The following is a 26,770-nucleotide window of genomic DNA, read 5'->3' as shown; positions in this document are numbered from 1 at the left end:
TCAGGCTGACCTGCTCTCCTCTGATTTACCCTCCACTGTTTAATGTGCCAAGTGCCAAGATTTAATGTGTCTTGTGCCAAGATTAACTATGTTTTTTAAAAATCTCTTTAGAGATTTATTTATGGGTTTCTGAAGCAAAATCAATAAATGAGCTTGTAGAGCTGCACCAGAGGTGTTTGTGGGCATGTTCCCCCATACCTAACTTTTGGCCATTTAATTTCTCAGGAAACTTGGTCCTGAGTTGGGGTCTGGCTAGAAGCACAGCAGCATTTTGGGGTATTAGAAAGCTTGAAGTCACCATCAGGCTGCTGATACACTCACCCCACAGGTACAGGATAACCTGTTAGCAGCACAGCACCCCTGTGTTTTATACTTCTTATTCCTGTTTATAATTTTAGTGTGATTTCAAGAGTATCATGTGGTAAATGCATACAATCAATATATTATCCTTAACCAGGAACCCATAGTTAAAAATGTAAGGGTTTTATATATATTACTTATTATAGAATAAAATATAATAAAATTAATGATTTTTACAATTTTGTTAAGTTTACTCTTTTAATAATAACATTTATTTTTATAGGTCCAAAAGGAAAAACTAAACATGAACATTGTAAAATCAAGTTATAAACTCTATTTGTGTGAACATATCAGCTAATGAAATGTCTGAAAAGGAGGATACTTCAGAAGAGCTAACAGATATCTCAAGACAATTTAATGAACAGTCTCATGAGAAGCCTTCTAAGCAGAATTCTGAAACATATCCTAGACAGGATACAAAGTTAGAATACTTACCTTCATATGTATTTTGGAGCAATGAAGAACAAATGGAAACACTTCAGTCTTTTGAAGCAAACAAAAATGGCAACTTATCATCATTATTAAAAACTGATATGGCTGCAGAATCTCAGTCTTTTGCTGACACTCTATCTGATGAAACATCAGGAAAATATCGTCCACAAATTTTGGAAGAAAATCAGAAAGAATTTTACCCACAGACAGGAAAATTCACAGTTAACCTCAAAGCCAAGGGTTTGCATGATTTTCCTACTGACACTTTAAAAGTCAAACATATAAAATGTCTCTATTTAGATGAGAACCAAATTAAAAATTTAAAAGGAACAGACTTCAGTGACCTGCTAGGACTTGAAGTTCTATCTCTGCAAAGAAATGAGCTATCATTACTTCCACCTGAAATTCATTTACTTCATAATTTAAAGATATTAAATGTCAGTCACAATCAAATATCACATATACCTACAGAGATATCACAGCTTAGAAATATAACACAACTCTATTTAAATAACAATGACATTGCTAATTTTCCTTCTGGTTTTGAAAGTCTTGAAAACTTGGAAATTTTAAGTTTGGCTAAAAATAAGTTAGAACATATACCAGAGAGCCTATCTAAATTAAAAAAGTTGAGTGTTCTCAATTTGGAATATAATCAGCTAACAATATTTCATACATCTCTGTGCTTCCTCCCAAATTTAATTTCACTAAACCTTACTGGTAACATGATAAGTAGTTTACCAAAAGAAATTAAGGAGCTTAAAAAATTAGAAAAACTTTTATTGGCTCACAATAAACTTACTTTTCTGGCTGTGCAAATTTTCCAATTGCTCAAAATAAAGGAACTCCAACTGACTAACAATAAGTTGGAAGTTATTTCACACAAAATTGAGAATTTTGGGGAACTAAGAATTCTCATGCTTGATAAAAATCTACTGAAAGAAATACCAGAGAAACTTTCCCATTGCATGATGTTGGAATGTCTTATCCTCAGTGATAATAACTTAAGAGAACTTCCTAAGAACATCCATAAGCTTAAGAATTTAAGAAAACTACATGTAAATAGGAATTACATAAAGAAAATAACTGAAAATATCTCCCATCTTAACAATATATTCAGTCTAGAAATTTCAGATAATTTAATCACAGATATTCCCATTGAAATAAAAAACTGTACAAAAATAACTAAAGTTGAATTGAATAATAATAAAATTATATATTTTCCAGTAGGTTTGTGTGCTTTGGATACTCTCTATTATTTGAGTTTTAACAGAAATTATATTACAGAACTACCAATTGAGATATCATTCAGTACACAACTGCTTCATTTAGAGCTGAATGAAAATAAACTCTACATATTCTCTGAGCACTTATGTTTTCTTATTAATCTTAAATATCTGGATCTTGGTAAAAACCAAATAAGGACAATCCCACAATCTATCCACAACATGGCATCACTCCATGTTCTTATCTTATGCAATAATAAATTTAAAGCTTTTCCTATAGAAGTGTGTACTTTAAGAAAATTGCAAGCACTTGACCTTTCAGAAAATCAAATACCAAAAATCCCTTCAGAGATCTGCAACTTAAAAGAAATTAAAAAACTAAACTTAGCAAGCAACCATTTTTTATACTTTCCAACTGAACTATGCCAACTTCAATCTTTGGAAGAACTGAATATAAGTCAGTTAAATGGACGAAAGGTAAGGTATCTAAAATTTAGTCTTTGGAGGGAAGGTGGGACTGTAGAGCGGAAGAATCTAAGTGATATATTTGTGGGGGTATCTTTTAAGTTTAGCTAGAATATTTTGGGGTTTTTTGTTTTGTTTTGTTTTTGTTCTTTGTTTTTGGGCTGCACTTGGCAATACTCAGGGGTTACTCCTGGCTTTGCATTCAGAAATTACTCCTGGTGATGCTCAGGGGACCATATTGGGTGCCTGGGATCAAACCTGGGTCAGCTGCTTGCAAGGCAGATGTCCTATCCACTGTACTATTGCTCCGGCTCATGGAATATTTTTATTCTTAAAGGGTAAACATTTCTTTCCCTTTATCTTTGGGGTAACGGCCAAGAAAGTGCTTGGAGGTTATGACTACTCCTAGCATAGTGGTTAGAGTGGAGTGGCAGGGATCAAACCTAGGGCTCCCACATTCAAATCACACACTCCAGACCTTTTGAGTCATCTCACTGGTCCTCCAAAAGAATTTTAAACTATAGATTATAAGTCCAATATTGAAAATTGGAAAATTGAGAAAAGTATTGAAAATTATACGGGCAATCCATTAAAATTTCTGGTCACATGTTGAAAAAACTTTTTCAGTCTTTTGGACATAGTATTATAATTAATTGTAAAAAGACAGTGCATTCAACCTAAAGTTCTATTTCTTTTAATTCTAGAGGGAATGCAGGTGTTTCCATTAGGAGAGAGCAGGAAAGAGCCCAAAGGTACCCCATAAAGTAAAACAAAAGAATTCCGGGGGAGACAAAGCATTACAGGAGAGATGAATTATGAGGTGCTTGCCTTGCACATGGTCAACCAAGATTTGATTACTCCATATGGGCCTCCCACCCCAGCACTGCCAAGAGTGATCCTGAGCACAGAGCATAAACACTGGGAAACAGTGGGTATGGCCCAATCCCTCCTCCCACAAAAAAGAAAAAAAAATCAGTTTGAGATGCAGGTGACTCTCACAATGGAGAATACCAATAATGTAATTTTTATTATCATAAAAATAACCTTTGTCATATATTTCTATTTACTCAGGGATTTTTCCCTATTTTTGCTGTATTAATGAGAATGAATATTCTTTTAAAAGTCATCTCTAAAACCAATGTTGTTATGCCATAGTAAATGAGTGTAAAAAGAGTGCATTACAAACTTCAACAGAAGAGGCTGGAGACTCTAAGCCAGAAAAAAAAAATTTATAGTTTATTTAGTATTTCATTTTTTATTAAAGTCTATGTATGAATATTATGGAAATGTTTGGAGGGGTGTCATAAGTTAAACCCAGGATCCATACATGTAAGGCATGAGTTCTATTGTTAAATTATATTCCGAGTCCATGGCAGTACTTAAAAAAAATTAAAAAAATAAAAAATAAAAAAAGGAATTCCCCTGGAATTCTTTTGTTTTACTTTATGGGGTACTTTTGGCTCTCTCCTAATGGAAACATCTGCATTCCCTCTAGAATTAAATGAAATAGAACATTAAGTTGAATGCACTGTCATTTTACAATTAATTATAAAACTATGTCCAAAAGACTGAAAAAGTTGTTTCAACATGTGACCAGAAATTATAATGGATTGCCTATATAAAGAAAGAAGTCAAAGGGCTGGAACACATGTTGAAGAGTTCCCAATTACTGAATATTTCCTATTGTTCTCTTCCACTGTCTCAAACTCAAGATGTCAAGATCAAGTTAATCTTTCTTTTGAATGAATTCCATTCAAACATGTTTGTTATGCTATTTTATTCAAATCTTCCAATGTAGAAATTATAGAATGATATTTGTTCCTTTTCTTTCATCAGTTATGCCAACTCTTACAACAAAATGATCTTATTTTTTCTCATAAAATTCTGATTATCATTCTCATTTTTAATAACACTATCTCTATTCTAGTACATGATCAATTCACCTCATGTCCAGAACCTCTTTATATTTTTATACTCAGTTTCCTCCCTTTAATCAGAACTTGTCAACAGTATCAAAACTCATTCCAGAGAACAGTCTCAGTGTTGCACACATGCAAACAGAAATTCAGACTTGTATAACTATTGCCTGCTTATGATGATTGGTAGCTAAAAGCACCAGTTCATATCACTGCAATCAAAGGTCTCCAATGGTTTAAAAAAAAAACATGGGGGAAAGAGGATAAGGAGCTTAAAAGGACACATTTTCCATTTTGATGGCCATCTTAAGGTTGCCATGAGATGCTCAAGTGATTATATAATAGCAGTGATCACTGAATAGTCACCTATAGAGTGTGAGCCAATTGTTACAGGACCTTTTTTTTAAAAAAAAATTATTTAGGGAATGGTCCTTAAATGACCCTTTTCCTTTTTCTTCTACAAAGTTCCATCATTCAGAATTCCCAGGTTGTTCTTTGAAAGTAGTTAAACATTACTTGCTTGAGAGAATGGCAAATTACGGACCAGCTCTCCTAAACTGATTTGACTATTTTCTTAAGAGTCTGGCTCTAGCATCTTGCCATAGCTAGATTACATGTTCTTTCTCCGTAATTCCTTCTGCTTCTATCTCTACTGTTTAGCTTCTGGCTGGTCATTTTTTATTTGTAAAATTTGTCTTGCCTTAAACATCCCGCAATTTATAACCATTTGCATCCTTTACCCCAGCCTCCTTACCTCCAGAGATCCCAGACTGGATTTGCCAAAATGCATGCAGCATTACTAGGGATTAAGCTCACAGCTTCTAGCTTTCCCTGGACAATTTAAGATACTGCACCCCAATTCTATTCATGCCCAGGAGGTCATTTATATCTCACATAATACATAAACTCTTCTTTAGTCTTTTGTTTATACTGGTAAACATTCCTTAAACTTATATTTAATCTCTTTTAATGACTGTACTGTTTTGACATTGGTTTACTTACTGCTTATTGCTGTTTCCTGATTGTTTCATTAACATTTTGTTTGTTTTGCCACATCTAGCTGTGCTAGGGGTGTGAGGGGCTGGTTCTGGGGTGTTGCTACTGAGCCATTCTCAGTAGGATTCCGTGGACTGCTGGGTTTGGAAACAGATTCCTGCAAACAAAGCATGCGCTTTAGCCCTTTGAGTTATCTTCCCCCTCCCCTGGTCCCCCATTTGTTTGTATTTTGATTCTGAACTAATATTTTATCTCCTTGAAGATAGGGTCTTCTCTTAAACTTCTTTTAAATCTGTAAGATCAATGTTCAGTATTTACCTTGTTGTTTGATTCTTTCTAAAGGGACAATACACTCAAAATTCTTTTCTTCATTCATAGTACTTATTATCTCACACATAATGGCCTTATTTTCTTTGAATACACATATTTTTCTTCACTATAGTATTTATTTTAATTTCTCTCACTTTGCAATACTTTTGATACTAGGGATTCTAATTAGAAGATATATTACCAAACTGTTATTCCACTGCAAAGAGGTTAATTTAGTGTTTATTTAAAATGCATCCTGTGGGCTAGAGTGATAAAGGGCAAGACACTTACCTTGCAAGTAATTCAATCCATATTCAATCCATAGATTGAATCCATTTTGAATCCATAGCAACCCATATGGTCCCTGAGTACAGAGCCAGGAGTAGTCCCTAAGCACCACTGTGTATAGCCCAAGATTAAAACATAAAATAAAACACAATAAGGTGCATCCTGATTAGAACATGTAAACAGTAAGTATAAACCATGTATTTTAAAATGTCATATAAAAATCAAGGAAAATACAAAGTAATAAAAAGCAATGTCTGTGAGAAGAGCAGGGAAAAAAAAGATCAAACAGTTGGGAAAAACTTCAAGGAAATAAATCCAAGCAGGGTCAGACTTAGAAAAGGATGAAAGAGATGAGACAGAAGGACCACTGGGTATTTGGCAGAGTGTATAAAATGGATTAGCAAACAACAGAGTTGAATTTATAAGATGAAATAGATACTTCAATGCCATATTATGGATTATATTGAGGTGAGTGGGAAAGAATTTTTGACACTGATGAAAACATCTCCTTTCCAAAGCAGAAGCAATTAATAAAAAGAAATCTCCAACCATCTGATTTTTAAGTTTTAATTATCAAACATTAATTATAATTGTTCAATGTGTATTTCAGCTAACAAGACTTCCAGAAGAACTGCCTGAGATAACTCAACTTAAAAGACTTGATATTTCAAATAATGCAATCACAGAGATTCCAAAAACTATAGAGGAACTGAGAAGTTTGGTTAGTTTAAATGCATGCAATAATCAAATAAGTTATTTCCCACCAGCTTTTCTAGCTTTAAATAATCTTCAACAACTAAACTTGAGTGGTGAGTGTCAAGCATTATCATCAATAACCTATTCAGTAACAGTATTAGTGATTAGGGGCAAATTTTGCTAAGAAGATACAGAACTTTGTAGTCAGCACAGTGTATTAAGTACCCGTTGGAAAGAACTTCCTATTGTAAAGAAAATGATAGCAAGGCAAAAAGTTTTATTTCTTCCTTCAAAGAGGCTATAATCTAGAGAAGCTGAACAGATTTTTCATTTCTTTCCTGCCACCTCTGACCTTAACCTATCATTCAGTATTTCTTTCCTTTCTGAATCTGACCTCCTCCCCCACTTTAAACAAAGCTACACAATATCAGGTCAGCATTTTTTTTTCTAGAACTCTTATTCCTCCTCTAATCCCACTATAGTCTCAATCCTATGTGAGGTCGTTGTGAAAAATATAACAACAGTAAAAGTTTCTGAATACACTATGGCCAAAAAGCTAATTCAAAATCAATGCTTAATGCATCTGAGGTGTTACTCATAGTGCTTTCCAGGATGCATCATGCAATTCAAGAAGGGGTGGCTAGTGGATCAAGTTTAAGAAGTCCTTGGTTGGAGACAGAAAGATAGTACAACGGGTAGGATGGGGGTGATCTGGGTTCAATCCCTGGCATCCCACATAGTTCCCCTGAGTATTGTCACATGTCTTCAGAGCCTGGCAAGCTCCCTGTGGCGTATTCGATATGCAAAAAAACAGTAACAACTACAGGTCTCATTGCCCTGACCCTGAAAGAGCTCCAATTGGCAGCATTGGGAAAAAAAGAGTAAGGAGAGGCTGCAAAAATCCCAGGGCTGGGATGAACGGAGATATTACTGGTGCCCACTCGAATAAATTGATGAACAACAGGATGACAGTGATACAGTGATTGTCACATATAGTTTCACTACCCTCCTTTCACCCCCCTCCTCACCACCAAACCCAGAAATCTTATTTACAACAAGAAACCTACATCCTATTAAATTTAGAGAGTTTCTAATTTTAAAACAAAGCTCATATTTTTTTGCTCATATAATGCAACTGATTGTCTCCTCAACTCCTCAATAAGTTCACTGAGTGAAGTTCACTGCGAGAATACACCAGCCACTTTATTATTATTACTAGTTTAAATAATTAAACCGTACAATTAAAATTTTGATCCCATTTTTGTTATGGATAAGTTTCATGGTATTTCAGGAATATTATTTATTTGTCCAAGTGTAGGACATACACCACTCACTACTATTTGTATAAGAAAATTTAAAAGGCTGACACAACCTCCTGATCCATTGCAAAACATAACAACTGGGAGCATGGTTCACTGGAGGCTTATAGTATAGAAGAAAAGCAGAATGAGGACCAAGGGATAGCTCAGTAGCAACACACAAACATTCCAAGCTTGAGGTCATGAGTTTGATTCCCAGCATCCCCAACATACCTGACCTGAGTATGATCTCAGTGGCACTGCCATTTGAGACTCACGAAACCACAACAAAGTGTTTGATCTCCCATACAGTGCATCAAAAATGTGCAAGCACTAAGACAAGTGTTGGTCCCTGCTCATCGCAACAAAAAGGAAAAGGAAGGAGAAAATAATAATAATAATAATAATAATAATAATAATAATAATTAGAAAGTAGAATGGGACTCTGTCTTTGAGCACCAGTGTCACCCCTCCCCCATTTTTTTTCTTTTTGGGTCACACCCGGCAGTGCACAGGGGTTACTCCTGGCTCATGCACTCAGGAATTACTCCTGGTGGTTCTTGGGGGACCATATGGGATGCTGGGAATTGAACTCGGGTCAGCCGCGTGCAAGGCAAACGCCTTACTTGCTCTGCTATTGCTCCAGCCTTCCCCCCCCATTTTAATCCTCCTCCACTTCCCTGTGGTAAGCTTCTGTCTAAAGATTTGATAGTGCGTAATTATGGATTTTTTAACTTTGAAATCATTCTCTTTATTTCATTTACTATATGAATTTATCATATATACAATTATATATTATTTTGTGTTTGTGCTTTTGGTGTCGTATCTAAGAATATAGTTCAAGGTCAGTAAGATTTAATCTTATATTTTAAGTAAATTTAAAATTAAATCTCTTTACTTTCAGTGTATATCCATTTTGAGGACGATTTGAGGGTTTTGTTTATTTGTGGAGAAGGGACTTAGGCCACCCAGTTGGTGCAGAGGACTTAAGCTAGTCTCTGGATTTAGTGATCACTCAAGGCAGTGCTGAAGGAACCATATGTGGTGCCAGAGATTAAACAGGGTTGGCTCTTGCAGGGAAAATTATTATTTCTTTAATATTGTATAAAGTAGGAGTCTAAATTCTTTTTTTTTTTTTTGCATGAGGATTTCCAGTTTTAGCACCATTTTTTTCAAAAGATTGTTTCTCCCAATTTGAATGATCTTGGTATCCATGATGAAAATTCAAAGGTTATAGATACACGTATTTATTTTTGGCCACACCTGGCTGTGGTCAGTGATGACTCCTGGCAGGTTAGGGAGATCCTATGTGGTTCTGGGGATAGAACATCGGTCAGTCAAGTGTAAGACAAGTGAACTACCGGCTATACTATCACGCCACCTCATAGAAATTCTGAATTCCAGGGCATTGATCTGCATGTCAATTCAATACCAGTCACATACTGTTTTGATTACTATATCTGTCAATTTTTGCAATAAGAAAATAGTCTTCCAATTCATATTTCCTTTCACCATTTTCTTTTGTAATTTTATTATTATTTTGGATTCCTTGCATTTCTGTATTTTAGGCATAATAATTTACAATTTACAATGTAAACTTACAGTTTAAATGTTAATGATAGAGGTCCAAGCATAAAATATTCCAATATTACATCCTCCACCAGAATGTTGGCTTCCCTCCACCACTGTCCCAGTGTTCCTCCCATCTACCCACAACCATCACTCCTACCCCAATCTCCCCAAACACTGTGGTAGGCTTCCAACAGAAGGCCAGCTGATAGGTTATTTTTCTATGATGCCCTTCCTTTTGTTGAGTTTTGCTTTTGTTTTGCCATTGGAATTGAATCTCCAAAGACACATTTAATGTCCCTATCATGGAGCATTGTGTCTATGTACTCTTCTGTGTACTTCATAGCTTCAGATCTTAGATCCAATTTGATAAATCACTTTGAATTAATTTTTGTGTATGGTGCTAGATAGTGGTCTAGTTTCTAGTTTCATTCATTTGCATCTAATTGTTCAATTTCCCCAACACTACTATGATATTTCTTGTTTCACTAAATTCTTGGGTTCTTTGCCATAAATTAGTCATTTCACTTATGTGTGGTTTCATTTCCGGGTTGTTGGGAGCTGTTTATTTTTGTTGTTGTTTAGTTCTAGTAATATACGCAGTGGTGATTAGGGGTTATTCCCAGATGGGGCATGGGCAAAATGCAGGGTGGAGGATTGAATCTGGGACACCAGCAGAGCAAAGAAAATTATTTGATGTAATTATAAACGAAATTGTTTCCTTTATTTCATTTTCTTCTAGTTTATTGCATATAGAAACTCAGTACTTTCGTATATTCTGTAGCCTAGTACATTATTGTGTCCATTTTTCATTTCTCATAGTGTTTTTTTTAATAGAGCCTTTGGGGTTTGCTTTGTTATTGTGTCAATAAATAGTAATGATTTATTAAGTTCACAATTTACTTTGTCACTTCAGGTTATTTTTTTCCTCATCGACTTGTGTCTGGAAGACTTATTCACTACTGTAAGAGGGGTTGTTAAAAGTCATCTTACCATTGGAGAACCAAGGAATGGCTCAGTGACAAAACTTCTGCCTTGAAGCATGGGCCAAGAGTTCAATCCTTGGTACTCTCCCACATACTTCAGTGCAAACCAAAGAACTTTTTTTTTAAAATGTAGGAGTACTGCTATTTATTCAGCCACTGATTAGCTGATTGAATTGTGCATGAACTCTACCTTACTTTTTTTTCATTTTTTATAATTTTATTTATTGAATCACCATGAGAGCAGTTACAAAGCTTTCGGGTCTAAGTCTCAGTCATACAATGAAACACCCGTACCTTCACCAGTGCCCACTCTCTACCACCAAAAATCCCAGTATACCCCCATCCCACTCTCTCCCCCTACCTGTGGGGCAGATGATTTCCACATTACTCTCTCTCTACTTTGATCACATTCAATATTTTGACACCAGACCCACCATTATTATTTGAGATTTTACCCCAACACTCAGATCTGCTGAAAAGGCAACAGTAGATAATTTGTGTTCTATTGCTGGTTATGAATAACACATGATGTTGTTTGGCTGCAGTAGGGCCATGTGATTTTGAAATTTCGAAATTTTTTTTTTATTAGTGAGACATCATGAGGTACAGTTGTAGACTTACAAATTTTTGAATTCCAAAATTTTAACACTTAAATCTGGAGGGATTTCTGCCAAAAGCCACTGGGTTTCGAGATTTTCTCCTGAGTCTCTGGGATAATGGCTGTTGAGCAGCTTGATCAGGAGCCAGAGAGGCCATTCATGGGCGATGACTTGGGGTCTCATTGGGACGGGGAGACCAGGACCAGCTCCACCCCCATCCTGTGAGGCCCAACAAGTTTTGTCACTGTGGGCCCAGACCTGATTGTCCAATGGCCTCTGGAGGATGACAGCCACCGCACCGCCAAGGGGGAGCAGGCGGAGGAACAACACCCTTTTCCTCCTGGGGTGGCCTGGTGACAGTAATCTACAGCGGGGTCTGGACGCATTTCTGCCAAAAGCCGCTGGGTTTCGAGATTTGTTTTTGAGTCTCTGGGATCATGGCCATTAAGCAGCTTGACCAGAAGCCAGAGAGGCTGTTCGTGGGCTATGACTTGGGGTCTCGTTGGGGTGGGGAGGACAGGCCTGGCTCCACCCCCATCCTGTGAGGCCCTGTGTGTCTCGACAGTGGGGGCCCAAACCTGACTGTCCAGTGGCCTTTGGAGGATGGTGGCCACTGGGCCGTGGGGGGTTGGGGGGGAGGGGGCAACAGGCCAGGCACAATACCTATTTCCACCTGGGTTGGCCCAGCACTGGTAACCTACTACAGGGACCAGACGCATTTCTGCCAAAAGCTGCTGGGTTTCGAGATTTGTTTCTAAGTCTCTGGGATCATGGCCATTAAGCAGTTCAATCAGGAACCAGAGAGGCCATGCCTCCAATTATATAGCTGAGCCTGAGGTGGTTTGTGGGTGTGTTTCCCACATACCTAACTTTTGGCCGTTTACTTTCTTGGTAAACTTTGCCCCAAGTTTTTGGGGCCTGGCCAAAGGCATAGCAGCAATTTTGGGGTATCTGGAAGTCTGAAGGCACCATCAGGCTGCTGATGCACTCGCCTCACAGGTACAGATTGACCTGCTGGTGGCACCATACCCCCGCAAACCAAAGAACTTTACTGTTTGGATTTTTTTTTTTTTTTTGGCTTTTTGGGTCACACCCGGCTATGGTCAGGGGTTCCTCCTGGCTCTGCACTCAGGACTTACTCCTGGTGGTGCTGGGGGATCATATGGGATGTTGGGAATATAACTCGGGTCAGCCTCGTGCAAGGCAAATACCCTACCCACTGTGCTATTGCTCCAGCCCCTACTGTTTGGAATCTTGTAACCTACAAACTGTGCAGTCTCTGCACAACACAGCCATTTGTGAGCAAGCAGTACAACTAAAGTGTGTGACCTCTGGTGAGCACTGGAACCAAAAGTGAGAGTCACAACCAAGTATGCATGACCCCCAGTTGTCACAGAAACAATAATAATAAAGGAAGAGAGAGGGAGAAAATAAACAAATTTAAAGTCACAAAAGCCCGTACTATTGTATTTTTGTTCATCTCTCCAGTTCACAAATCAATCACAAATCATCCTGTTAATCGTCGATTCCCTCGAGCAGGCCCCAGTAACGTCTCCTTCATCCTAGCCCTGAGATTATATTCAAGGCTCTTTAGGAGAATGAGACCCATCATTGTTACTGGTATTTGGCATATTGGGTACGCCACAGGGAGTTTGCCAGACTCTGCCGTGTGGGCAGGCTACATTCGGTAGCCTGCCAGTTTGTCCAAAGTAGGAATGAGATAATAAGATGTCATAATAACATGTCCGGGCTGGAGAGATAGCACAGTGGTAGGGCGTTTGCCTTGCACGCAGCCAACATGGCCGACCCGAGTTCGATTCCTCCACCCCTCCTGGAGAGCCGGGCAAGCTACCGAGAGTATCTCGCCCACACGGCAGAGCCTGGCAAGCCACCCGTGATGTATTCGATATGCCAGACACAGTAACAACAAAATCTCCAATGGAGACGATTCTGGGCCCGCTCGAGCAAATCGATGAACAACGGGAGGGCCTTTACCTTTTACCTTTTAATAAGATGTCTGGGTTCCAGGAGCTGGTTTTTATAGTCTCTGAGTCTTGGCCGCTGATGGGATTACACGGCGCCAGGGGGCCAGTTGGTGGGTGTGACCCCCGCCTACTGGAATTTGGAGGATCTGGGTGGAGGATGCTCGGCCCAAATCTGAGTAGGCTTGGAGATCTCAGCCCCGGAACCCGCGTGGCTTTGTCCCTCTGCCAGTACCTTCATGTGTGCGGAGAGTGGTCTCAGCATGGTGGTGGCTGGTCCTGGAGGTCTTTGGCTGCCGGAGCCCTGATCGGGGCGGGGAGGAAAGCTCAACCCGCTCCCCTCCAAGGGGCCCCGGCAGCGAGAACAGTTAGGCTTATTAATACATTATGTATTTTGGGCTCCTGTATTGGGAGCACATACACTAATAAGTGTTATATCTTCCAGTAGTATTTAATTTTCATCACTATATAATTCCTGCCTTTACCCCATCACCTTTCCCCCCATTAATCCTTTAATCTGCTACAAGTATAATGGTTCTATCCATTCAATTTTTGCTTTTGTTTCAAGTACCATTTCTATCCCTTTATTTCAAGCATGTTTTTATAGATTTTGTGTCCTGAGAGCAGCATATTTTTGGGTTCTATTTCTCAATTCATCAGGCCAATCTGTGCCTTTTGTGAGATCAGTTTATATACATTAACGGTAGTTAATAATAAATGATGGTGCTACTGTTACTGTCTTTAGCTTCCTACCTTTATCTTATCTACATGTTTCCTTGTTCAATTTTTCATGAACTTTCATTTTTTAATTTATATATAATTCCTTTCAACATTACTTCTCATGGGATTAGGAACATTAGGAAAAACTAAACTGAGGAGGAGCATATAGAAAGTCTTTATAATTTCTGCAAGTATAAAGTGTTCCAAATATGTTTAAATATTAAAAATCACATTTACTTTATAAAGTTCTTTGTTAAATTATAAGAATAAAAGTTCCAATGATGTTTCCTCTATCTTTAAGGAAAAAGAACTATCACTGTTTTTACTCAAATAAAAAGAATTTATGATTTTCCAACATCATGAGGGTCTTCTGGTATCGTGACAATGAGACACAGTAGATGCTCCAAATATTTGTCACCAGAGTTTTCTTTTATAGAAAGGTATATAATTCATGGGGCTAGAGCAATAGCACAGCGGGTAGGGTGTTTGCCTTGCATGCAGCCAACCCGGGTTCGATTCGCAGCATCCCAAATGGTTCCCTGAGCACTGCCAGGGGTGATTACTGAGTGCAAAGCCAGGAGTAACCTCTTTGAATCGCTGGGTGTGATCCCCCCCAAAAAGGGAAAAAAAAGAAAGGTATATAATTCAATTATTTTTAATTTTTTTCTGATAGGAAACAATCTGACAGCTCTACCTAGTGGCATCTCCAAACTTAGTTCACTGAAGGAAATAAATTTTGATAATAATCCTTTGCTAAGACCACCTATGGAAATCTGTAAAGGAAAACAGTTAAATACTATTATACATTATCTACAGAGAGCTGATGAAAGAGATGGTAGGTGATAAGTGATTAGTTAGATTATAAGTCATTTCCTTATTTATATAAATTTAAAAAAAGTTTGCTTTAATCATGTGAAATCTGGCCAAAACATTAACATAGTTACATCTTCAATATTCTTCTGGTAAAGATTTTTTTCTTTTTAAAAATTCAGTTATTTTCAAGGTTCATTAAAATTGGAGAATTGAAAACAGATAAATCTATGTGGAGTGGTGGGATTCTTCAAGAGACTTATTTTCACGGTTATAGCCAGATATGGAAGTTCACATACAACCTTCATCACTCATGATCTTATGTAACTTTTCTAAAAGACATATATTTGACTTTGAAGGAAATCATGGGTCCTTCTTATTTATGCCAATCAGCTTTTGGCCCATGACGATCACCTACCTCAAACCTTGGGCAATCGTCATTTTTCCCATTCTTTAAACTCTCCTTTGGTAGTGCTTGACAATTTCCCAGAACAAGTTTGTTTGCTTTTTAATGTTTTATCATCAGACCAGATGTAGAATAGTTTATTTATGACTTTCAGAAGTAACTTCACTATTTAGTTCTTTCCCTGGTGCTGAATTTCCAACAAGTATGCTTTCTCCCTGAAACTCTGAACTTCGTAGTTCATTGTCACCGCTCCGAGAGGATGTAGGATATGGTTCTACAGTTTAATGCATTATTTAACAAGAATTAAATAAACTTAATCAATAATGGTTCAGATTTAAGTAAAAGGGACATACAAAACCTCCAGATCATTCTATTACATATCATAAGTAATAAGGATTTTATATCACATAAATTCATAATCTAGTTAGATGATCACTAAAATGCATAATCCTCTGGAAGCCACAATATGCATGTATGTACATCAAAATATAGTGTAAGACTGAAGAAAAATAAAAGCTGCAACAAGAAATGGGCTGGAGCGATAGCACAGTGGGTAGGGTATTTGCCTTGCACAAGGCCGACCCGGGTTCCATTCTTCCGCCCCTCTTGGAGAGCCCTGCAAGCTACCGAGAGTATCCCACCTGCACAGCAAAGCCTGGCAAGCTCCCCATGACATATTCGATATGCTAAAAACAGTAACAAGAAGTCTCACAATGGAGATGTTACTGCTGCCTGCTTGAGCAAATCTGATGAACAACGGGAGGACAGTGTTACAGTGCTACAACAAGAAAGATCAGTAGATTTTTCCCTCTAACTTGTTATGCAAGCTGGTTCTGCTAATCATTATGAAATGGAATAGTCTATTGTAACTTTAGTTGCCCAAGACCCATAGGATATTCCTTTTAGGTAGAATAATTTAGTGAAGTGCAGTACTATAAAGTTAAATGATTAAATGTTCTCGCAAAAATTCTAAAGTTGCCAAAGAGGGTAAACATATAGATCTCAATGGGGAATGTGTAATAGGATATTACACTTTTATGTAATGGCAATACATAAAAAAAGTCAGGTGAAATAGGGGGCCGGAGTGATAGTACAGTGGGTTGGGCGCTTGCCTGCACACAGCTGACCCTGATTCTATTCCTGATGCCCAATATGATTTCTCAAGCCCTCTAGGAGTAATTCCAACATGCAGAGTCAGGAGTAAGCACTGAGCACAACTGGATGTGGCCTCAAAACCAAAATTTTTTTAAAAAATGTCAGGAGAGAGAAGAGAACCCGAGCCATTAATCTATTTTCTCTAATCCAAGTTAACAAAGAACATGTAATTTCTTATTTAAAAATAGTGCTTACTGTAATAATTTTAATTTACATTATTATCATATAATCTACACTTGGATTAAAGGTTTGAATCAGTAACATTTATTCATACAATAAAATAAAAGCCTAGAAGCATAGAACACATCTGGGATGATTACAGAGTGGGGCATTCCTAATTCTTAAAAATTTCCAAAGCAATATTGTTAACAAAAAAATGAATCTAACAAGTTAGCTAGGATCTATTTTTTATAACTTAAATTCTCTATATACAATGAATACCACATTCATTAGTTACTTGATTGTACATCATTTTCATAGTTGTGAGATCTATTTCTCAAAATACATAAATAAGACATGAGTAAAAGGAGGAGTTGAGTTTATTTTCAAATCCTAAAAATAAAGGAAGAGTTTAAAAATTACTTTGAAGTGGCTTATAATACCTCTTTAAATAGACATGCTACATTGTAGGGTTATTCAAATTTTAGATGAAATGATATAAGTTATTCAAATTTCAGTCTGTATGTAGAGTTATGTTTTAATTTCATTTTTACTTTATATATATTTGATAGGAGCAGAAGAAATTAGAACTAATGTTAACTCAAGATATGTTTTTCAAGAGATGGTCTAATTTTTCTTTTATGTTCAAATACAGAGAAAGTCTTACAGAAGATAATTACAATAATTTCTGTTAGCATCACTGAAAACAATTTTGAATTTTTGTGTCAAAAATTAAAGCAGAGAACTATGGAAACCCATATATCTGTAAATAGGTATGTATGATACATTTAGTATAAACTTAATATCAAGTTCTGATTTATAACATACTAATATGACATGACTTTGAAACATTCATATTAACATTTATTCCAATTAACTGTAGAATAAGAATTTCATATTTGATAGCCATGTGAGTGTAACAGTTATGTCCAAAGGTTCTTAAGACAAACTTCCTGTCTTTCAGTCTCAACTAGCTTTGTAAACTTGGTCAAGTCCTTGAACTTCTCTGTGCCTCTGCTCCTTTACTAGTAAAATTACTATTACTTGAGTTGGCATGAATTCAAATTACAAAGCTTGTAGTATTTTAGTAGAAGTACTGTTGTGGATTGGTCTATGTAATTTATCCACAACTAGTGTTTTTGAAGTTTTGCATAAGTCTTTTAGAACTCAATTTTAAGTTAAATTTATTTTTCAAAGTAATAAGGGATGGCATGGAGGTAACATTAAATTTTTATGTGTCAGCCTTTATGCTAAACTTCTACAATCTTTACTAAGTCATAATTACTTTGATCTGGTAAATCTCCTTGAAACTTACATATGTAATATTTTAGTAGCTTAAAACAGTGTATTTAATTGTTGATTAAACTAATTATTATTTTGATATTTTTCAGTACCTTTCCATTTAGGGAGAGAGTCTGTCAAGTACTTAATACATGGAAAATAGAAAAAAACAACTTGTCAATAACTAATTCTGCATTAATAGACCAACTAATTCGAGCACTTAGAATGATAGGAGAATTTGAAATTATAGATAAAGTAAAAGTCTTAAAGCTTTCTACAAGTGTAATAAAATTCTGAAGAGTGGATCAATAATAATAAAAACTGAAAACTTAATGATGCATCTATATACTGAACTTGAATTTTTGAAACATTTAGCTTCACCTTATAATAAAATTGTAGAGAATGTCTCTTTTCATATAGTCTCTGGGTCTTGGCCGTTGATGGGATTACACGGTGCCAGGGGGCAGTTGGTGTGTGTGGCCCCTGCGTACTGGAAGATGGGGATTTGGGTGGAGAGGATGCTCAGCTCTGATCCGAGCAGACTTGGAGATCTCAGCCCCGGGACCTGCATGCCTTTGTTCCTCTGCCCGTACCTTCATGCATGTGGAGAGTGGTCTCAGCATGGTTGTGACTGGTTCTGGAGGTCTTAAGCTGCCGGGGCTCTGCTTGGGGTGGGGAGGAAACTCAACCCGCCCCCCTCCAAGGGGCCCCCGGTGAGGACAGCCAGGTGCAGGGGCAGGAGATTCTGCGCTGTTCTGCTGTTCTCTTTCCGGGAGCTGGATTTTATAGTCTCTGGGTCTTGGCTGTTGATGGGATTACACGGCGCTGGGGGGCAGTTGGTGGGTGTGACCCCTGCCTACTGGAAGATGGTGGATCTGGGTGGAGAATGCTTCCAGAGGAGAGGAACAAAGGCATGCGGGTCCCGGGGCTGAGATCTCCAAGCCTGCTCGGATCGGGGCTGAGCATCCTCCACCCAGATCCTCCACCTTCCAGTAGGCAGGGGTCACACCCACCAACTGTCCCCCCACTTCCCCCCCGACACTGTGTAATCCCATCAACGGCCAAGACCCAGAGACTATAAAACCCAGCTCCCGGAAGCATCTTATTATTTCATTCTTACTTTGGACAACCTGGCAAGCTACCGAGTGTAACCTGCCCACATGGCAGAGTCTGGCAAACTCCCTGTGGTGTACCCAATATGCCAAATACCAGTAACAATGATGGGTCTCATTCTCCATACCCTGAGCCTTGAATATGGCACTTTTTAAAATCTCAGGGCTAGGGCAAAGGAGACGTTACTGGTGCCTGCTTGAGGCAATCAATGAACAACAGGATGATCGTGATTGTGATTCTCTCTTTCCATGCATTCTAAGAGATGATAATAAACATGTATACCATTTGAATGTAGCAAAAATTAAAGATGATGTTTTGTGCATTTATTTTGAAATTTCAATTACTTTTTTTGTGAAATAAATTTTATTTTGGAGGATTTTAAAGGATTTTAAAGATTTTAAAGGCTGGAGCGATAGCACAGCGGTAGGGTGTTCGCCTTACAAGCGGCCAACATGGCCGACCCGAGTTCTATTCCTCCGCCCCTCTCGGAGAGCCCGGCAAGCTACCGAGAGTATCTCACCCGCATGGCAGAGCCTGGCAAGCTACCCGTGACGTATTCGATATGCCAAACACAGTAACAACAAAGTCTCCAATGGAGACGTTACTGGGCCCGCTCGAGCAAATCGACGATCAACGGGAGGGCCTTTACCTTTACCTTTAAAGGTGTGGAGGGGGAGAGAGTGAGAGAGTAACGTACTCAAGAGAGAACACAGACTTCTCCAAGGGCGGAGAGAGAGCCCCTACAGCTCCTAACATTAGACATGAAAGTACACATCTCAAAAGAGAATATGAGGGCAACACATGTGCTCTGGCACCACATGTGCTCCACCATGTGGGCATAAGTAGCACATGGGCTCAGGCAGCATATGCTCCTGAAATTTCAATAAGTTTTAAAAGAAATAAACTCAATAATATACTTATTACATGGGCCAGAGAGATGACTCAGAGAGCTGGAGCACAAGTGTTCAATTTCTGGCATTGCTAGGAGAAACCCCTAGCACCAAGCTGGGAGAAACCTTCACACACGGTGGGTGTGGATAAAACAATTCAAAATAAAATCTTTAAAGAAACCAAGATTTGTAGGTAATAAGGTGATCAGTGACTTTCACTAGACAGCTTCTTTTTAGATGCTGACTTTAATATTGATAGAACTATATTTTTTCTCATTTAGGATTGGGCAGCATTGTTAAAAATAAATTGGTACTGCGCAAAAGTTATAGTAATCCCCGGGCACTGCTATGCTTAGCCTAAACCCCTCCTTCCCTAAAAACCACTCCCTTAAACCTAAATCAGGGTTAAGGTTAGTAGAAATTTAATTGACTATCCTTGGAAAATTGGTGATGTGACCATCTGTCATTTTGCCTGTAATACATGCTTTCTTCCACTTCCATTTTTCTATTTCACAAAGCTTTTACGTGGGAACTTAGTTCATGGATCAGGGTGAGCTGGCTTTTCATATGCAATCTTCTCCCACTCTCCCCTCAGTGACTAATAGTAAGCTTACTCATTGATCAATTTCTCTTGATTTTGAGAATGTCATTTGAGGCAGGTCAGTTCATTTATACTATCCTTTGTACCGATGCTACAGACACTGTAGACATAGAGCAATTTTTGTTATTTTATAAAATAATGTCTACCCTAAGAAAACAGAAAACTTTGTGATGAGTGTCTAAACAAAGTAACTGATTATGCAGGTTGAAATTTTAAGTTTATATATATATATTTTGCTATTGCTCTGGAAATGCAATATGAATAATGTTTAAACTATTGAGTATTTCTCTGGTATTTTAAAGTCTTATAGTAGCAAGGCTGGAGCAATAGCACAGCAGGTAGAGCATTTGCCTTGCATAGGGCCCACGTGGGTTTGATTCTCAGTATCCCATTTGGTCTCCTGAGCACTGCCATAGGTAATTCCTGAATGCAGAGCCAGGAGTAACTCCTGTGCATCGTTGGATGTGACCCAAAAAAGCAAAAATAAAATAAAAATAAATAAATAAATAAATAAATAAAGTCTTATAGTAGGGATAAGAATTTCTATGATTCTATGAGAACAAGACAATGATGGCCGTTTTCTCCACTATTATTCAATATAGTCTTAGAAGTTCTTTCAGGCAATAAAAAATATCAAAGGAATTCAAATTAGACAAGGAAATGTCAAACTATCACTATATGCACTATATGCATCAGGTATGTGTATATATATATGTATATATGAATATCCTGAACATTCCACTAAAAATCTAGAAGAATGAATGACTCAGTACAACAATGTATTGGTCACAAAATCAATATATAAAAGTCTGTTGCATTTCTATATGTAAATAATAGTATCCAAATACCTGGGAATCAACTTAGAAAATCATGGTAAAGATCTTGTGGGGGTATGGTGCCACCAGCAGGTCAACCTGTACCTGCGGGTCAAGTGCATCAGCAGCTTGATGGTGCCTTCAGGCTTCCTGATACCCCAAAATTGCCGCTGTGCCTATGCCCAGAACCCAACAACTTGGGACCAAGTTTACCAAGAAACTAAATGGTCAAAAGTTAGGTATGTGGAAGCAACACCCACAAATCGCCTCTGGCTCAGCTATATAAGCTCATTTATTGGCCTTATTTTGGAGATCCATAGATAAATCTCAAAAGGTATCAAAAGCCACAGAAAAGCTCAGACCTGTGCATGGTTGAACAGATTGGGGTAAATAGGAGGGGGGTGGGTTGGTTTGTGCCCGCCCAAGCAGTGCCCCCGGCAGCCACTTGCTTCCACAATCCAAAATCGCCACCACACCCCCAGACTGACTCCACTGTCTCAGGATGGACCTCACCAAGATAAAATCTGCTGAAAATTTTGTAATGTGGCTCTTAGCTCACCAACAGCCCTGACCCTGAGACACAGCAGCAAGTCCCAGAAGATACTACAGTGCTGGAGATCTCTCCCGGCCCCATAATGGGCCAATTTTATCAGGGCACCCCAGAAGGAGCAGGTGTGCTCTCCCCACCTACTCCAGATGGAATCCCGGTGACCAAGAGCTTCCACAAGCAAGGCCCAGGTTTGCAGGTTCCAGTCTGTTGCATTTCTATATATAAATAATGGCATCCAAATACCTGGGAATCAAGTTATTCATGGTAAAGATCTTGTGGGGGTATAAAATAAATAAAATCAAGCTGGCAGCAGAGGCCCCGGGCTGTTGCTCCCCAGGTCCCCGCCTACCCAGCATATTGAATGTCATGCCCACAATTTGCCTTCAGGTGGGTGCCATCTTAGTGCACCAACAACCCTGGCCTAGAGACTCCCAACTGAATCCCAAAATGGATTAGTGCCATACAGATATACCTCTGAATCCAACTATTTACAATCTAGAAATTTATATTTACAATTAAGGCCGTGCAAGCTCTCATGATATTCAAAATGAGTGATGGAAAATAAATGACCTAGTGTCTGCCCCTGGCAGGTAGGCTTGAATGATGATGGGAAATTTCAAGCAAAACATAATGTCCCAAATCAGAGTGAGAGTATTGGGGAAATTGTCTGCCACAGAGGCAGGGTGAGGATTGGGATATGGGTGGTGGAAAATGTATACTGGTGGAGGGATGGGTGTTTTATCATTGTATGGCTGAATCTCAAACATGAAAGCTTTGTAACTCTATCTCACCGTGATACAATTCAAAAAAAATAATGTGGAGTTCATGCCCAGTTTAATCAGCTTAATCAATGGCTGAACAAATAGCAGTAACTCCTACATATTTAAAAAAAAATCTATATCTTGAAAACTAGAAGTCACTTATGAAAAAAATGGAGGCCATCAGAAAATAGAAAAATATTCATGTTCATAAACTGGAGTAATTATCAAAATAACGATCCTACCAAACTATTATACAGATTCAGTGCAATCTCAGTCAATGTATCAATGACATTATTAAAGTACTTGGAAAAATACTAATACAGTTTTTATAGAATCAAAAACTCCCTGAATAGCCAAAGCCATACTGAGAAAAAAATGTGCTCAATAATTTTTTTGTGGGGAGGGTCCACCATGCAACTTTATTTTTTTAATTTATTTACTGAATCACCATGAGAACAGTTAGATAGCTTTTGTGTTTGAGTCTTGGTCGTACAATGATAAAACACCCATCCCTTCTCCAGTGCACATTTTCCACCACCAAAAACCCCAGTATACCCCCATCACTACCCCTGCCTGTGTGGCAGATAATTTCCACATTGCTCTTTCTTTACTTTGATCACATTCAATATTTTGACACCAGTCCCACCATTATTATTTGGAATTTTTCCCCAACACTCAGATCTGCCGAAAAAAGCAACATTAGAAAAATTGTTTTCTATTGCTGGTTATGAATAGCATATGATGTTGCATGGCCTGCCCGATCTTGGAATTCTAAAATTTTAATAATTAGGTCTGGACAGATTTGTATCAAGGAATTTCTCACTCAGTTCTGAGATTTGTTTGTTTGTCTCTGGGATCATGGCTGTTAAGGAGCTCAATAAGTGGGGGGAGGGACATGTTCATGAGCAGCATCTCAGGGTCCCATTGAGGTGGGGGAGGAGGAGGACTGGCTCCTCCCCTATCCTGTGAGGCCCAGCGTGTGTTGTCACTGCTGGCCTGTACCTGGATTTTCCAATGAATTCTGGAAGATGGTTGCCACCAGGATCCCTAGGGAACAGGTGGAGGGACAGCACCTGCTCCCATCTGGGGTGGCCCGGCGAAGGTGGCCTAATGAAAAGTCTGGAGGCATTTCTGCCAAGAGCTGCTGGGTTCTGAGATTTGTTTTTTATCACAATTCCTGAATTTTAATTATACTACAAAGCCAAATGGCATGGTACTGGAATAAGGATAGATTGTCTGGCTGATGAATTAGAACTCCAAGTCCAGAGATAAACACTCAGACCTATGAATAGTCAATATATGACAACAGAAGTAGGTGCAGGAAGTGGAGCAACGAAAGGATGGAAGATGAGAGGGAGGAAGGGAGGGAGGAAGGAGAGAAATTTGGTCCATATCTTATACCATATATAAAAGATTATTCTTTTGTTTTGTTTGGGGGGCACACTTTGTAATATTTAGATATTACTCCTGGCTCTGCTTCAGAAATTACTCCTAGCTCAGGGGATCATATGGGATGCCAGGATAGAAACCACGTAAGCTGTGTGCAAGGCAACTGCCCTACCTACTCAGTTATCTCTCTGCCCCACAAAAGTTAATTCTAAGTGAATTAAATGCCTAGAGATTAGACCAGAATCCATAAAATACATTTAGAAAAAAATCAGAATATTCTAGGATCCAGTCAGTCACACCATCTACCTATCTTCATTCTGTGTTCTCACTATCTGCCTGTCTGATCTCCTATATAGTGACCTATGTTTTTATATATTAACCATTCATCCTTACTTAATTTTACCTATTTGTTACACCCTTGTGAGGTGATCTTATCATCTTATTTGCCACTGCTTCTATCCCCAAGCATTCAGAAACAATGCAGTGTCTCAATCTCTGCTGCAGTTAAACAATTCTTCATCTCCAACTTGCAATCTTTAGAAGTATGCCAATTAAAACTCAGTGCAAGTCAGTAAGAGAAAAATAAAATGGTAGCTCATGGAGGACAGAGAGATAGTATAGTAGGTAAGGTTTTTGCCTTGAAATTAAGGTGCTTTCTTAAAATCCCACCTTCTGAGCCCAACAGGAGTGATCTGTGAGTGGAGAGCCAGAAGTAAACCCTAAGCACAGCCCGGGGTGGCCCAAAACCAAAAGAAAAAATTTTCTTTTAAGTGCCAGCTCAGAAAGTCACATATAAGAAAAATTCATAATTTCAGTTTACTAGCAAAAATAAAAAAAACACCAAAAAACCAAGATTAAGAAGGAACAATTTTATTTCCATAAAGATCATGTTACTGAAATGCATTTTTCTCTACTTTCTCTTTCTTCACTTGTCACCATGTCTCAAGTGGCTGTGGAATCCATTTGAAAACAAAAATTATTGAAAAAAAATTTTCTGTTTTTATATTTGAAAACAGTTTTATATTTGAAAACAAAAATTAATGATAAGGTGCATTGTTTTGGATTTTTGCAAAGCTCTTTGATGCTAGTTAGGTAAACAATCAGGAAGGGGCTCCTCAGAAATAATTAAAAAACAAAACAACAAAACCTTTAAATCTAGATGGGATCTACAGTGAAGTTGCCCTACCCTATCCCAGGCTGAGGTTCAAAATTCTCAAATGACCAAGCACAGACTTATGACCAAACTAGGGGTTCAACTCAAGATGACTCTGAGCCTAGGAAGCTGTGCTTAGGAACTTGCCATCTTACCCCTAGGTCAGGGCTTTTTGCAACCCATGGCCTGTAATGTGGCGATATTTTTCTTCACTTCCTATCTCACAGAGACCAAAAACTGACAAAATTAGTCACTGATCTTCACAACACACAAATCATACCAGACTGCAAAAGTCACAATGGGAAAGCAACACAGAACCTCACCACATTTAATGAATGAAGATGATAGACCTGAAGAACCAACCAATAGTAACCAGGTATAAAACTTCTCTGACTTTAGAGAAGAAATGTCAAGGACATTTGAGGAGTTCAAAGAAACAACGGAATGGACTGCCCCCAAACCACAATAGGTAGGATATGAGAACAGAAGTGAGGAAACTGCAAGCAGAAATGACAGAAATAAAGACTTTAGTAGGTGAAGTGAAAAATTCCCTCAACAATAGTAACAGTAAGCTGAGGACAAAAATCAGTGTACTCCAAGATGCAAAACATCTTAGGGAATTCATAGCCTTGAAACCAGTTCTGCAAGAAATGTTAAAATTGCTCCTTTAAAGGACAGGAGAAATTTCCCATCATGTGGCATCAAGTGACTATAATGATATAAATAGTTGTTTACTAGGTTAAGAAAGGTTGAAAACATTTATTAATCATCACAAATTGATTTTATTGATTTATTTTCGGATAATTCTATTTGACATTCCCTTAAGCTTTATTGGACCAAGTAACATGTCTGCCGAGGGAATAGGCTGGGGGATGGGAAGGAACCTGGGGATATTGGTGGAAGGAGGAGGACATTGTGGTGGGATTGATGTTTGAACATTTGTATGCCTGAAACAACTCTATTATGAACAGCTTTGTAAATCACGTTCTCATAAAACATTCCTGAAAAAATAAAGTTGGGAAAAGAAAAAAAGTGGACTGTTGCATCGCTGTAGTAGTTAGGATGAGAAGCTTTAAGAAGAGACAATTCAGATTGAGGAAACTTTGAAGTGGTTGGAATAACAGGTTTTAGTGACTGGTTAGAAATGAGGGGAGGGAAGTAGCTAGTGATGCCCTGCCTACATACGCACTGTAGAACTGGCAAGTTAATTGACTGAAGGGTGGGAAGAGATAAATTCAGGTTGGGATTAACTGTGAGGAAGGTTAAGATTTCTAGGAAAGGAGTTGGAGATTTGGGTTTTCTCCAAAGGTTTGTGGTTTCCTCGTTCACTGTCTTATCTCCGGCGCCTCTCACACACCTTGCTTAATGACAACCTGATATATAAATCTGGTCCTGGCTTGTGTATCTGATATTTTATAAACACGCTCATTTGATACCACCCAGAGACCACGTTGACTGTAGTTGGGGGCTGCATTTGGCTTCAAACTCTAGCTGCTCTGCGGCCAAACTCGTGTTCTTGTGGGAAGGCTACCTCAGAGTTCACCGTGTTCTGTAACATTCGAAATTTATTCTGAAGAACCGCTTTCCATATTATCCAGCATACCAAATAACCAAAATATATTTATTACCTTCATGGCCAGTCAGGCTGATTTAATTGGGTTAGGGAGGGCCTGATCTCCTAGTCCCACCCATCACTGTGAAGAGACATCTTTCACGGGCTCCCCTCCCGCAACTATCTGGTGAAATTCTCGTGTCACCACAAGCGGCCGTGAGGTGCCGCGGGTTCGAACGCTGAGGCACGGGGCGGCGCTCCAGCCAGCGACCCAGCTGACGCCACATAAGACG

At 38.4% G+C, this 26,770-nt stretch overlaps 1 protein-coding gene across 1 annotated transcript; it reads left to right on the top strand.

The window, feature by feature from the left end:
- The first annotated feature begins 662 nt into the window (after positions 1-662).
- Positions 663-17,950, top strand: LRRD1 (leucine rich repeats and death domain containing 1). The gene is made up of 5 exons (XM_056118522.1): positions 663-2,495; positions 6,603-6,801; positions 14,516-14,677; positions 17,028-17,145; positions 17,764-17,950. Exons 1-5 carry the CDS (start codon positions 663-665, stop codon positions 17,948-17,950), a joined length of 2,499 nt encoding a protein of 832 aa, XP_055974497.1.
- The last annotated feature ends 8,820 nt before the right edge of the window (positions 17,951-26,770 follow it).

This window comes from Sorex fumeus, unplaced genomic scaffold (genome assembly GCF_029834395.1).
Source record: "Sorex fumeus unplaced genomic scaffold, SorFum_2.1 ptg000037l, whole genome shotgun sequence".
Classification (NCBI taxonomy): Eukaryota; Metazoa; Chordata; class Mammalia; order Eulipotyphla; family Soricidae; genus Sorex; species Sorex fumeus.
The sequence above is the reverse complement of the archived record's forward strand: the minus strand, read 5'-3'. Positions and strand labels throughout refer to the sequence as shown.

What these genes read in the sequence shown, in the direction of transcription:
- LRRD1 (XM_056118522.1), top strand. Translation starts at nt 663, where the DNA reads ATGTCTGAAAAGGAGGATACTTCAGAAGAGCTAACAGATATCTCAAGA. An exon ending in TCAACAACTAAACTTGAGTG is followed by an intron (nt 6,802 to 14,515) that starts GTGAGTGTCAAG and finishes TTTTTCTGATAG; the next exon opens with GAAACAATCTGACAGCTCTA. An exon ending in GAGAGCTGATGAAAGAGATG is followed by an intron (nt 14,678 to 17,027) that starts GTAGGTGATAAG and finishes GTTCAAATACAG; the next exon opens with AGAAAGTCTTACAGAAGATA.